We start from the raw sequence: 15,218 nt of genomic DNA, 5'->3' as shown, positions 1-15,218 counted from the left end.
CATTTTTTATGAACTCATACTATGCATTGGGTGTATTTCCTTGAGAGTATTTTTTGTTGAGACATCTAATTATTTTTTAAATTATTTTTTTGCAAAAGCCATAAAACCAATATTTTTTTATAGGACTAGTGTTAAATAAATCTTTGTACTTCCAATGAGGCACCGAGTATATTAACAAACCAAATTCTTGTTTTCTGAGTTTTCTTGTGTGTTGTTTCAGTGAAGAAGCTAAAAATTAGATTTCTCAATGAGCAACTTTTTTGATATATAGTGCATTGTCCTTATAAGATTCATATCACTATCAAAGATCTTTTGCAAGGCAATGTATATAGCAATGGAACAACAAAGCTAAATAGAAAGAGAAGAAAACCATGTTGTGCTATAGTAGTGCCAGTATACCCACGTTTATACCTGCACTACCCACAAAGATATTTGCTATTATATTGGATATTATCCATAACCTTTCTTATATAAACCACTTTGAATATTCATTAAAAATAAAGATGCTCCTTGAGTGATCCACTAGATCAACAAGGGGACATCCTTGTTTTGAATTAGGGGATATCCTTATTTTAAATTAGTACAAAGATGCAATCACATGAATCATAATGTTTGATAGACAAAATGATAGATTGACATAGAATTTGAGCTTCAAGGAATTCTATTCACAATAAATACACTTAATGCATCCTTATAATAGAAATCATATAGATAAACTAAATTTATTAAGCTCATCTCCTCGTCCACATGAGGCTCATTGTGCTAGGATTATCTCGTCATCTTTATCATCCTCTCCCTTGCATTGTGCTAGGAAAATGGCATTATCATGTCCTGGTTTGTCATCCAAAGCATGTGTAGTGGTACACCCTGACTCTGCACATTCACCATAAATTTGAACAATCAAAGTATATAACTAATTATATTAGGTTATTTTTTTATAGATTACTGCATGCAAAGATAATTTATCTCATTGAAACAACCAAATTGTGGAACTTTGTGTGCCGTGATGAATATCTCACTACCTCTGTGGTGGATCAAGTCCTTATAATGTTTTCTACATTCAAGCAACATATATTCCTAAGATATGTATAAAATATGATAATATCCTTGTAGGTGCCTTTTCCATCAAAGTTGTAGTGTATTGGGATATTTGCTACATATGCCTCCCCTTGTTGCAAGGGTGTGCTTCCATTCTAGATCATTCATCTTAACACCCTCTATATTTTGGAAACAATAAGCTACATGGATTGTTATTTCCTTCTACACCAGTGATATCATACAGGTATTGTGTTGATTCGAAGGGAGAGAGCGCAGGTAGACGAGAGAGAGAGAGAGAGAGAGAGAGAGAGAGAGAGAGAGAGAGAGAGAGAGAGAGAGAGAGAGAGAGAGAGAGAGAGAGAGAGAGAGGACACCATCACATGCAATCCCCAAAGTATATTAGAGAACACACTGAGTATACATATATAGTGGGGACTCCTAGCTATATATAGCATAGGGGTTGGTATATATAGCTCCAACACCCCCACTCAAATAGGAGTCCCTAACTTTGGATGAAAAAACCCTTGGGGGTACAAGGGAAAAACCCACAACACCATATACATGCACTGCTATATTAACAATTATCAAAATTTACAAAAAATATATTTGAGGAGCTACATCACTCCATAATATAAAATGTGCGCTTTTAAGCATCTTTGAAAGTTTAAAAGCCCTACATATGCATTTGAATCGATGCAGATTCTTCAATATCTTTGAGCATCTTTAGCATCGTTGATCCCTTTTCACATATGCTACTTGATGTGATTTTAATCCTGTAAACATTAACAACTCAAGAAACATATCGAAACGTGAAGGTTAGAAATAATCACATCACATTGTGCTTAGAGACGATTCACGCCGCCGCTCTGGAGACAACAGAGAAACAAACATGATAATCATGTAATGAGAAACAAAAATAATATTGATGCAATCACATGTGCACAGATAAACACAAAGCTCATACCTAAAAAACGTATCGAGATTTTCATAATCTCAATTAGTAGTAATCATCATCATGGCTTCACGCACCATGGCATCATGGTCCTCACCATCACATTAGAGACACTTTTAATAGATTTAACAAAAATTGTGGAACACCAATCATCATCATGGCTTCACGGACCATGGCATCATGATCCCCACCATGGCATTAGAGACGCTTTCAACAAATGGTTGAATTAGCAGTAATAATCATCATGGCTTCATGCACCATGGCATCACGATCCTCACTATGGCATTAGAGACACTTTCAACAAATTTAACAAAAATTGTGGAACACCAATCATCATCATGGACTCATGCACCATGCCATTATGATCCTCACCATGGCATTAGAGACGCTTTCAACAAATGAATGAATTAGTAGTAATTCTCATTATGGCTTCACGCACCATGGCATCATTGTCCTCACTATGGCATTAGAGACACTTTCAACAAATGAACGAATTAATAGTAATCATCATCATGGCTTCACGCACCATGGCATTAGAGACGCAAATCAAAGAAGAATTGTGGAAGAACAAAATGAGATGGCAATACCCATGACAATATGGATCCATGTCATCACCATGTAGCTCAAAATACCATGGGTTAAAGAGCCACTAAGTAATAATCTCCCTCCATGAACTTTATCACTTGTATCATTAGGAGCCATGAATACCTGTAACCACTGATAACAAGAGTAATTGATATTTACAAAAAATAAATAATAAAATAACGCAACCATAAGTTGTAAATTTCTTTTTTCATAGAATTGTTGAGATCTAGAGAGAGAGAGAGAGAGAGAGACGACACAAGAGACACACCATGTACAGAGACTGATTCATATTGAGGACAAGATACAAATATATAGGTGAGACCAAGATGAGTAGAGTGAGCTATATATAGCTCCAACACCCCCACTCAAACAAAGGTCTCTAGCTTTGGATGAGAAAACCCTTGGGGAGTTCAAGGGAAAAAACCAAGCCCCTATACAATGTGAAAATATGAACCAACGATGATGATGTGAAAGTGAATTGTGCATCTATGTACAAATATACAAGTGACTCAAAGATCACAATGTGCATATGTGGAGTTTGCATAGTGCATGGTACCTATATGAATACAATGTCATATGTACAAATCTATTACAATAGCAAAGAAGCTAATCTAAAAGAGTGAGGCCGAAGAAACTCCAAGCTCCAAGCACAAGAGGAGAAACGTGACTTGTTGAGGCCTTTGGTCATAATGTTTGCAATCACCTGGTCACTTTGACAGTGTTCAATCATAATGGTTCCTTTGCGTACTTCATACCTGACATAATGATAATGGACAGCAATGTGCTTTGACTTATTATGTTGAACATAGTCTTTTGCAAGACTAATAGCACTTTGGTTGTCACATCGCAAGGGTGTGCTAGAAAGAGGAGAGTGACCAATATCAACCAGCATTTGTCGAAGCCACCATATCAACTCATGAGCTGCAACTGATACCGCAACATATTCTGACTCAGTCGTAGAAACTGCAACACAGCGTTGTTTCTTGCTGGTCCAAGAAACAAGACAACCATTTATAAAGAAGTAGTTTCCACTAGTAGATCACATAGATAAATGTGAGCTTGCCCAGTTTGCATCAGTATAACCCAAAAAAGAAACAGATTGCATAGAATCCGATATGATTTGTCATCGATAGACCAAACCAAAATTTGTAGTGCCTTTCAAGTATTTCAATACACGCTTTGCTACAGACCAATGCTTAAGAGAAGGACGTGCAAGATGTTGTCCAAGATAATTAGCGACAAACAGAATATCAGGACAAGTGTTCATGCCAACAAACTGAAGACATCCAACCAAGTTAGCATAAGGCTGATCTGTGACAAGTTGACCGCCATTGTCAAAAATGTTTTTCGTAGAGCTCGCAAGACAAGGTGTGTTGACTGAATGTGCAGATTCCCTACCAAAATTTTGAATAGTATTTGCAATAATTTTTTACTGTCAAAGGAATAAGATACCTTTTGTACGATTCCGTTGGATTTGAATGCCAAGACATGAGTGAATCTCTCCAAGATCCACCATATCAAATGCACAAGACAATAACTTTTTCACTTGCTGAAGAAATCATAAGTCATTGGAATGGATGGTATCATCCACATAAAGAGCAAGAATCACAAAAATGCTACCTTGGCATTTTATGTATAAGTTGGGGTCTGAAGAGTAAGAGATGAATCCTTTAGAGGTGAGAAAAATATCAAATTTTGTATACCAGGCTCGCGAAGTTTGTTTGAGACCATATAGTGCCTTATATGGAGTTGAGCAACAAGCTCTTCTTTACCTGGAATAGAAAACCCTTCTGGAAAAGTAGTTCGCACATCCAGCTCATGAGCTTCTAAATCAAATTGAATAGCAAATGCCAATAAAACTCGAACACTTGTAATGTGAACAACTGGTGAAATGGTCTCTTGATAATCAACACCAGCAACACATGAGCCATGTTCAAAATCAATAGTCAATATCATCATTGGAAGCATTCGGAATGGATGGTTGTGAAGATGAAAGTTTCTCTATAGGAAGAGTTTCATCATCTGAAAGAAATGGAAAATCCTAAAGCAACGATTTAGTATCATCACAGTCATCCATGGACCATGAGCCTCCCATAAGCTGTTCGTTAAAAGTAGCATCACGATTCACAACTACTTTCTTGGAGGAAGGTCATAGAATTTGTAGCCTTTGGAAGTGATATCCAATAAAAATAACTTTAAGACCAGGAGCATCAAGATTTGTTCGTGTTTCTTTGGGAACATGAATATAAGCCATACATCCAAAGGTTCGAAAATGAGATACAGAAGGAATGTCACCTGTCCATGTTGTGATGGGTATCTTACAAGAGGGTGCAGTAGTAGGAAGATGATTCTCAATAAATACTGCTGTCAAAGTAGCTTCAGGCCAGAAAACACGACATAAACCTGAATGAATCAGCATACATCTTATAGCATTGAGAATAGTGCAATTCTTTCGTTTAGCAACGCCGTTCTTTTGAGGTGAATATGGAATAGTGTGTTTATGATGAATTCCATTGCCAACACAGTAATTCACAAACTCTCGAGAAACATATTCGCCTTCATTGTCACTACGAAGCTTCTTAAGGTGATGACAAGTTTGAAGTTCCGCAGCCTTGTGGAATTGTTTGAAAACAGATAAGACCTCAGATTTTTTTCTAAGTAGAAATACAGTTGTATACCGTGAGAAATCATCAATGAAAGTAATGAAGTAGCGATATTGTGATCTTGAAGAAAGTAGAGGTCCACATATATCAGTATGAACAAGATCCAATATGTCATGAGAATGAGTTGTATTTGAAAGAGGAAAGGGTTTACGATTATGTTTCCCAAGAGCACAAAACTCACAAATTCCCATATGGGGATGAGCTTTAAGATACATGCCATGAAATGGATCACGACGTTGAAGATCAAGGAGTTTTGAGAAACCAGCATGAACAAAACGGTGATGCCATACTTTGCAATCATGATCACCTGGAGAAGTAACAGCATTTGCTACAGCATCATTGAGAGAGAGTTCAAACAAATTACCGTTTCAAGGAGTAGTGGCTATAGTCTCCCATCTTTCTCAATTCGGCATTTGGTATGATCAAATCTAACAAAGAGACCAAGATCAACAAGTCTAGCAACTGAAATAAGATTACGTTGAAGATCTGGTACATGTAATACTCCTCGCAAAATTCGAGTGGAAGAAGATAAAATACCAATATATAAATCTTCAATACCCTTTACTTGACAAGTTGTATCAACAACAAGATAAAAAACACATTGAACTGGTAGTGGATGATAGTTATGGAGCCACTTAGACTGATATGTCATATTTCCTATAGCACCACAATCGACAATAAAAAGTGAACCATCACGTACATGAAGTATTCTGTCTGGAGCAATTGAACATAGGACGCAACATGTTTCTGGTACAATGTTGTTTCGATGTTCAGTAGCATATGCTCTATTACGATCTGTGTCGAATTGATGCTTATAGCACATATAAGTGGGATGATCAGATCGTCCACAATATTCACAAGAAGAAGAAGAAGAGTCTCTAGATAAATGTGGTTGTTTAGCTCCAACAGGAATGACAAAAAAGGAAACAAAATCGAGTATATAATAGTCGGGTTGCTCCTGCCGTAGATCAAGCGTCCAATTTGACAACACGTGGAATGCAAGGCAAGGGTCGTGTCCCCATATTTTTAGTAGTATGGAAAACACCCTTATAAGTATCGTATCCCAAAGAGGGCAGCATAAGAACAGTCACGCAAGGCAAGCGTCGTGGGTCCATATTTTTACTAATACTGAAAATGTTGCTTATAAGTATCCTATCCCAAAATTAGAGGGAAACATAGGAACAGTCGATATGTATTGAGGGAAATTGAAGGCCTGCATGCTTTTGTACAGCTTGTGCCCGTGAGTGTTGATTCCGTTGCTCTTGCTAACACTGTTTGGAGCCGACGAGGTCGAGATAGCTACTGGGCAGAGTTTAATGATGACGAAGGAAAAAAACGCATAAATGGTGGCATTAATGGTCGGCCTGCCTGCATCCATCATAGCTACAAGTCAGAGCATCAGGAGAACTATGGGCGACGGTAATCTCCAAGATGGGATACAGCCAAGAAAACAGTTGTGCCTCTTGAGAAAGGATCTTCTGTAGTGGCTACAGAAGCGAATACGATAGCTTAAGAAAACAAAGTCAAGCAGATGCGCTCTTTTGATTCTTCGGCCCTGCAAGATCTCGCGACATCAGAGAGGCAACCTATGGTGCTGTTGCAGGTGGATAAGCCATGAGCGGGGTGTTAAAAGCAGTCAACACTACTTTTTGCTGCTTATTTTTAGTCGGCCTGTGTATTTTGGGCTGCTTTTTCTACGTGTTTGTGAGGCGAACTAAAATAATAGTAGATTGAGGCTAGGGCTTGCCACCGTTGTGAGACACAGGGGCTGAGGGTCTGCAGTCCCCGATCGCTGCTGGTCCTCGCCTGGATAACTTTCGCTAAACCTGCCTACCCCTTACTGTCTTCACATGACCGCCTTGTGTTTTAATCTGCGTTGACACTAATTTGCAGACCCTTGCCGCTTCTTATCATTAAAATAGCATCACAGTTAGAAAAGCACCATGCTCATGCCGATGATAGCGATGATGCTTGAAATAGCATTAGATTAAAAGAGAATTATACGTAGTGTTGGATCTATATATGGCTCACTCTACTGAACTTGGTCTCACCTATATATTTGTATCTTGTCCTCAATATGAATCAGTCTTTGGGAGCGTATATGGTGTGTCTCTTGTCTCGTCTCTCTCTCTTTCTCTCTACATCTCAACATGGTATCAGAGCGGTAACGATCACGCGCCGATTCAATTCATGGTGACAACAGTATGTGTATGCGATTCTCATGTAAGATTCAAAATTGTTACAAATTTTATTTTTGAGCGTTGATTCTTGTTAACTGTGGTTGTTTTGTGTTAAGAAGAATATGATTAGTGTTTTATGTGGCGTTTATTTATAATCAATCTAATCGTTGATTACGTTTTCTTGTTAATGACACCCTGAACTTCATCTCAATTTTTCTTGCTGTTCAGCTCAAAATTTGGAGAAACGGGAAAAGCACAATGGCACTTTTCATCCAAAACTTGTTCGTCTCCTCGAGCTCTTCGATTTGAGTTCTAGGTTTGCGTCAATCGGAGTTCACAGCAGAAAGTTATGCTATTTTTACTGCAATAGAGCTTGACGCAGCTTTCTTCGTCCTACTTCTTCGTGAAGCGTCCGCGATCGTTTTTCTTATTTTGGCGTTAAATTTTTCGAGAAGATTTAGCTTTTTGCTATTCGTATTGTGGCCGTCAATCTTGCGTCTCACGCCACTCTATTTTGAGGACTCGTTTATTATTAACGTCTCCTTTACCCTGTCTTTTTTGGGTGACGTCTCTCACATCTTTGGACGCTCCTTGAGCATCCTTCTTACGTTTATCGTTGACAGAACGCAGTACTCATATCTCTCTCATTCTCAATTGCGGCCTTCACCATATATGGTGTGCAGATTCTGCGATCTTATCTTATACGTCTTCTCGCAACAAGATATGGCTATGAATATTCTCGTCAACGGCTTTCCTTCTGGCCAACGTTCTGTTCCTCCTTTCCAAGGTCAAGGATTTCCAAGCTGGAAAGCAAAGATGTTGTTAATTCTTGAAGGCGATGAACTCTCCGATGTTGTTCTTGGAAATCGTGTTTGTCCGCCTCAGCCTGTTGATACGGATAATGATAACGTGCTTATCACTGAAGGACCTATATTTGAAGATTGGAATGTTGCCTATACGGATTGGCAACGACGTGATAAAGCAGCTCGTCGGTATATTCTTTCTGCTCTTACTGATTCCCTTTTGCTTGATATGTATGAACTGCCTACTTCCCATGACGTATGGAGGTACCTTATTGCAAACTTTCAGAAGAAATCTGTTACAGAAATACTTTATTTGAGAGGGTTGCTTAACAAGTTACAATATGAAGTTGGTACTGCCATGACGGGACATATTGAGTCTTTCAAATCTATTATTAATCAACTTGCTGCTGCCGGTGATCCTGTTCCACAAAAGCAACTGATTACACTTCTCCTTGATACGGTGAAGGACTCTTCTTATGATAACATTGTTACTATTCTCTCTAATAAAGATGGTCTTGATTTCGACCAAGCTTGCATGTCTTTAATTGAATACTCTCAACGTCAAGAACGTCGGAATGCTGGTCACGATACAGCTATGATTTCACAAGAGGAGGCTGAGTCACAACAGATGGAACGTGCTTTTTATGCTCGAAGGCGTCCATTTCAGCGAGGAAACCGCAGAGGTGGCCGTCGCGGTAATATTTTCTCTCGTCTCAAATTTCCTAATAAGCAATGTTCTTACTGCAACAGAAATGGCCATACTGAAGATGATTGTTGGGCACGTCAATATGATGAAGAACACAATATTACCACAAAACAACCACGTTTATCTAGAGACTCTTCTTCTTCTTCTTGTGAATATTGCGGACGATCTGATCATCCCACTCATATGTGCTATAAGCGTCGATTCGACACAGATCGGAATAGATCATATGCTACTGAACATCGAAACAACATTGTACCAGAAACAAGCTGCGTCCTATGTTCAGTTGTTCCAGACAGAATACTTCATGTACTTGATGGATCACTTTTTATTGTCGATTCTGGTGCTACAGGAAATATGACATATCAGTCTAAGTGGCTCCATAACTATCATCCACTGCCAGTTCAACGTGTTGTTTATCTTGCTGATGATACTACTTGTCAAGTAAAGGGTATTGGAGACTTATATCTTGGTACCTTATCTTCTTCCACTCGAATTTTGCGAGGAGTATTACATGTACCAGATCTTCAACGTAATCTTCTTTCAGTTGCTAGACTTGTTGATCTTGGTCTGTTTGTTGGATTTGATTATACCAAATGCCGAATTGAGAAAGATGGACAGACTATAGCCACTGCTCCTCGAAACGGTAATTTATTTGAACTCTCTCTCAACGATGCTGTAGCAAATATTGTCACTGCTCCAGGTGATCATGATTGCAAAGTATGGCATCACCGTTTTGTTCATGCTGATTTCTCAAAACTCCTTGATCTTCAACGTCGTGATCTTGTTCATGGCATGGATCTTAAAGCCCATCCCCATATGGGAATTTGTGAATTTTGTGCTCTTGGGAAACACAATCGTAAACCCTTTCCTCTTTCAAATACAACTCATTCTCATGACATCTTGGATCTTGTTCATACTGATATATGTGGACCTCTACCTTCTTCGAGATCACAATATCGCTACTTCATTACTTTCATTGATGATTTCTCAAGGTATACGACTGTATTTCTACTTAGACAAAAATCTGAAGCCTTATCTGTTTTCAAACAATTCCACAAGGCTGCGGAACTTCAAACTTGTCGTCGCCTTAAGAAGCTTCGTAGTGACAATGGAGGCGAATATGTTTCTCGAGAGTTTGTGAGTTACTGTGCTGACACTGGAATTCATCATGAACACACTATTCCATATTCGCCTCAACAGAATGGTGTTGCTGAACGAAAGAATCGCACTATTTTCAATGCTGTAAGATGTATGCTGATTCATTTTGGCTTATCTCGTGTTTTCTGGGCTGAAGCTACTTTGACAGCAACATTTATTCAGAATCATCTTCCTACTACTGCACCCTCTGGTAAGATACCCATCACAGCATGGACAGGTGACATTCCTTCTGTATCTCATTTTCGAACCTTTGGATGTATTGCTTATATTCATGTTCCCAAAGAAACACGAACAAAGCTTGATGCTCCTGGTCTTAAAGTTATTTTTATTGGATATTCTGACACTTCCAAAGGCTACAAATTCTATGACCCTTCCTCCAAGAAAGTAACTGTGAATCGTGATGCTACTTTTAACGAACAGCTTATGGGAGGCTCATGGTCCATGGATGATTCTGATGATACTAAATCATTGCTTCAGGCTTTTCCATTTCTTTCAGAAGATGAAACACTTCCTATAGAGCAACTTTCCTCCTCACAACCATCCATTCCAAATGTTGCCAATGATGATATTGATATTTTTGTTGATCTGCCTATTGATTTTGAACATGGCTCATGTCATGTTTATGATGACGATATTGCTGATAATGCTTTTTCTACTTCTGAAGATCCCGTTACTTATGATGAAGCTATCTCTTCACGACAAAAGGATCAATGGCAAGAGGCTATGGAAGCAGAGTACGATTCTCTTATCTCTAAAGGTACATGGATACTAACTGAATTACCCCTGGTCGTACAGCTATTAAATGTAAGTGGGTGTATAAAACAAAAGTAAAAGCAGATGGATCTTTTGACAAGTTCAAGGCGCGTTTAGTTGCAAAAGGTTACTCCCAAGTAGCTGGTGTTGATTATCAAGAGACTTTTTCACCAGTTGTTCGCATTACAAGTGTTCGAGTTTTATTGGCATTTGCTGTTCAATTTGATTTAGAAGCTCATCAAATGGATGTGCGAACTGCTTTTCTTAATGGTGACTTGGAAGAGGAAATTTATATGGAACAACCAGAAGGGTTTGTTATTCCAGGTAAAGAAGACCTTGTTGCTCAACTCCATAAGGCACTATATGGTCTCAAACAAGCTTCGCGAGCCTGGTATACAAAATTTGATCTTTTTCTCACCTCTAAAGGATTCATCTCTTGCTCGTCAGACCCCAACTTATACATAAAACACCAAGGTAGCAGTTTTGTGATTCTTGCTCTTTATGTGGATGATACCATCCTTGTTTCCAATGATTTGGGATTTCTTCAGCAAGTGAAAAATTTATTGTCTTCTGCATTCGATATGGTGGATCTTGGAGAGATTCACTCTTGTCTTGGCATTCAAATCCAACGGAACCGTACAAAAGGTATTTTATTCCTTCGACAGTCAAAGTTTATTGCAGATACTATTCAAAAATTTGGTATGGAATCTGCACATTCAGCCAACACACCTTGTCTTGCGAGCTCTACGAAGAATACTTCTGACAATGGCGGTCAACTTGTCACAAATCAACCTTATGCTAACTTGATTGGATGTCTTTAGTTTGTTGGCATGAACACTCGTCCTGATATTCTGTTCGCTGCTAACTATCTTGGACAACATCTTGCATGTCCTTCTCTTAAGCATTGGTCTGCTGCAAAGCGTGTATTGAAATACTTGAAAGGCACTACAGATTTTGGTTTAATCTATCGACGACAACTCACATCGGATTCTATGCAATCTCTTTCTCTTTTGGGTTACACAGATGCAGACTGGGCAAGCTCACATTTATCTATGCGATCTACTAGTGGAAATTGCTTCTTTATAAATGGTTGTCTTGTTTCTTGGACCAGCAAGAAACAACGTTGTGTTGCAGTTTCTACGACTGAGTCAGAATATGTTGCGGCATCACTTGCAGCTCGTGAGTTGATTTGGCTTCGACAAATGCTGGTTGATATTGGTCACTCTCCTCTTTCTAGCACACCCTTGCAGTGTGACAACCAAAGTGCTATTAGTCTTGCAAAAGACTATGTTCAACATAATAAGTCAAAGCACATTGCTGTCCATTATCATTATGTCAGGTATGAAGTACGCAAGGGAACCATTATGGTTGAACACTGTCCAAGTGACCAGATGATTACAGACATTTTGACCAAAGGCCTCAATGAGTCACGTTTCATCCTCTTGCGCTCGGAGCTTGGAGTTGCTTCGGCCTCACTCTTTCTAGATTAGCTTCTTTTCTATTGTAATAGCTTTTTACATATGACATTGTAATCTTTTAGGTACCATGCACTATGCGCACTCCACATTTGCACCTTGTGATATCTAAGTCACTTGAATATTTGTACATAGATGCACAATTCACTTTCACATCATCACCACTGGTTCATATTTCACATTGTATAGAGGCTTGGGTTTTTCCCTTGAACTCCCCAAGGGTTTTTTCATCCAAAGCTAGAGACCTTTGTTTGAGTGGGGGTGTTGGAGCTATATATGGCTCACTCTACTGAACTTGGTCTCACCTATATATTTGTATCTTGTCCTCAATATGAATCAGTCTTTGGGAGCGTATATGGTGTGTCTCTTGTCTTGTCTCCCTCTCTTTCTCTCTACATCTCAACACGTAGCAGCTAGTAAAATCGCCACTGCAGATGCTGCTATGACGGCGATACACCTTCTCGAAATCCTTTCTCTTGCAGGCCTATGCCGAGACCCTATATTGCGTGCATAAGTGAAGGCCTTTCTCTCGGCGCATGCATATGGATTTACATAGAGATTGATGGCTCCAACAACCTTTGCAACCGCTTGGACACAAAATTACAGAGAGCTTCTTGAATCTCACGCAATTCAAACATAATATTGAACGATAATTTATACAAGCATATCCTTATCTTCATGATTTGTTGAGACCTAACATCTCCTCTTCATGGTCGTGCGCTCCACAGCTCTGATACCATGTTTAACCAAAGGAAGAGAGCGTAGGTAGACGAGAGGAGAGAGAGAGAGAGAGACACCATCATATGCAATCCCCAAAGTGTATGTAAAGCACACATTGAGTATACATAGATAGTGGGGACTCCTATCTATATATAGCATAGGGGTTGGATATATAGCTCCAACATATTGAACCTTGTAAAAGCCGTCGATATCATATAGGTATTGCATATCACTATTTTTTTTTCTTGGTGAGTGTGGGGCAACCCATACCCAAGAGCTTTTGTCCTACTCTTCTACAAGCATTCTAGTAGCTATCGTCACTGTTCAACAAAACTTCCCATGCATTGTTGCCAAAACAATGATGCCCCAATGACAAGAACTATGACTCGCACTATTGCAAGATCTATGTCACTTAGACCCATGCAAGCTCACTTGTCTCACCTTCTGCTATTGTTGTTGTTGTAATAGTGATGGGAGGGGTGGATTCTTTGTTTGGGGGGGGGGGAGGAGATTCATGTGACTATCATGTGAGTGCAGCAAAAGGGATTATTAAATTTCATTTTCTCTCACATTTTTTCATATAAAAGGGTATCATAAAATGGAATTGGGAAGACAATTTACAATTTGAATAGGAAAAGCGTGTCTTTTATTTCTGAAGAATTCATAAATAAAGATTTTAACAAAATAGTACATGAGCGTACTCGATAAACATAATTTATACATAATGACCTTCGCAAGGGAGGATTGGGTTGGGATCCCACCTTTGGAGGGTTGTGGCATTGTCTCAATGACAGATCTTTGCATGTAAAGAGTAGAGACAAACGGTGAAGGAAAAGTTGTGGACTTCAAACTCCAAATGGTACGGTTGTAACCCCACCACCATACTGCAAAAGCACAACAAAAATGACATAAACTGCTATTTTATGTGGCATGTATCTCCCTAATAGTAGGTTGGATGAAGTCATCACTTGTCTCGGCTTGAGGAGTCGAATGAGTTTTGGATCATCTAGCATGATAGTGCCAACGGTTTTACATCACATAACTGTAGACCCCAAGATATTTGACAATTTGTACACATTTCGGGTCAATTTGGGATATGCATGGGCATGTTAAAAGCATTTGCATGGAGATCATTGCATAAGTATGCATGCTTAACATGATTTTATGTATGCTGGATATGGATGGTTGGTTACTCCTTGAAACATTGAATTTTATTTATGCATGAAATTTAAATGCTTGGTCATTGTTTTGAGGGAAGCTTAAAACTCTGCTTGGTATTCTATGACCTAAATTCTGTCTTTAACTGAGAGAGTTAGATTGTATACATCTTAGGAAGCTCAAGTTTGACTCTAGTGGTAGTGCAGTGATAGTTTTGAGAATTACGACAGAACAAGACTCTTTTTGCCATGTTACCATGTCCTGGCTAGACTCTGTCACTTCCTTAAAGGGAAACACGAGTTTCAAAAATTGGATCTAGAAATCCGGGAGACTTTCAAGCTTTACCTTGTTTTCTTCATATTGCGAGCACAAGTTGGGGCAAGAACGAGAGGGGTGCTAGTTGGTGAGACGAGCGAGAGAGCCTCTGAGGACATGCGGGAGGTGATCATGGGATGTGGGAAGCTCACCATGGCTGAGAAGGAGTCGAGTAGAGAGGGCATGAGAGAATCTCTCTGCGGCATTAGAGAGAAAGATGACCGAGAGTGAGATGGTTTTTGTTAAGCTAATAGGGATCTTGAAAGCAGGCCAGTGAGAGGATGGCTCTGGTTTTGCCAGCCTAAGTTGCCAATGGTTACCAGGGCTGCCATACTGAGAGAAAATGATGGGTGTCGATTGGGAGAGCCTGAGAACTGAGTGCGCTATCTGTGAGTAGGAGGAGAGAGAGAGAATAAGGAGGGAGAAAAAACAATTGAATTCAGTTCTTGTCAAATAGATCTGGAGGATTGCTTGTACAATGTCAAGACCTTTGAGAGCGGGAACGAGGTCTTAAAAGACTTTGAGAAAATAAAAATAAAAATTTACCGTTGCTGGTTGGCAGGTCGCGAGGGGGAGCGTGCATGAGGAGAGGTCAGAAGGGGGGAAGGTCTCCAGGTGAGTAGGGGGAGACGGAGCCCAAGAGGCAAGAGGGCTACCCTTTGTGTCTGTGTGTGGGTGTGTTTGTGCTCCCATTGGGGAGAGAGCAATTGCC

At 39.4% G+C, this 15,218-nt stretch overlaps 1 protein-coding gene across 1 annotated transcript in view; it reads left to right on the top strand.

Moving 5' to 3' along the window:
• LOC147450524 (uncharacterized) overlaps positions 1-6,661 on the top strand; it is a 155,848-nt gene extending 149,187 nt beyond the window's left edge. Inside the window, exon 4 of the mRNA XM_086520477.1 lies at positions 6,470-6,661. Within this exon, the coding sequence (XP_086376603.1) occupies positions 6,470-6,661 (192 nt within the window). The remainder of the gene's footprint in view (positions 1-6,469) is intronic.
• The last annotated feature ends 8,557 nt before the right edge of the window (positions 6,662-15,218 follow it).

The sequence above is a fragment of the Adiantum capillus-veneris genome, chromosome 9 (genome assembly GCF_014529385.1).
Source record: "Adiantum capillus-veneris isolate H3 chromosome 9, ASM1452938v2, whole genome shotgun sequence".
Classification (NCBI taxonomy): domain Eukaryota; kingdom Viridiplantae; phylum Streptophyta; class Polypodiopsida; order Polypodiales; family Pteridaceae; genus Adiantum; species Adiantum capillus-veneris.
The sequence above is the reverse complement of the archived record's forward strand: the minus strand, read 5'-3'. Positions and strand labels throughout refer to the sequence as shown.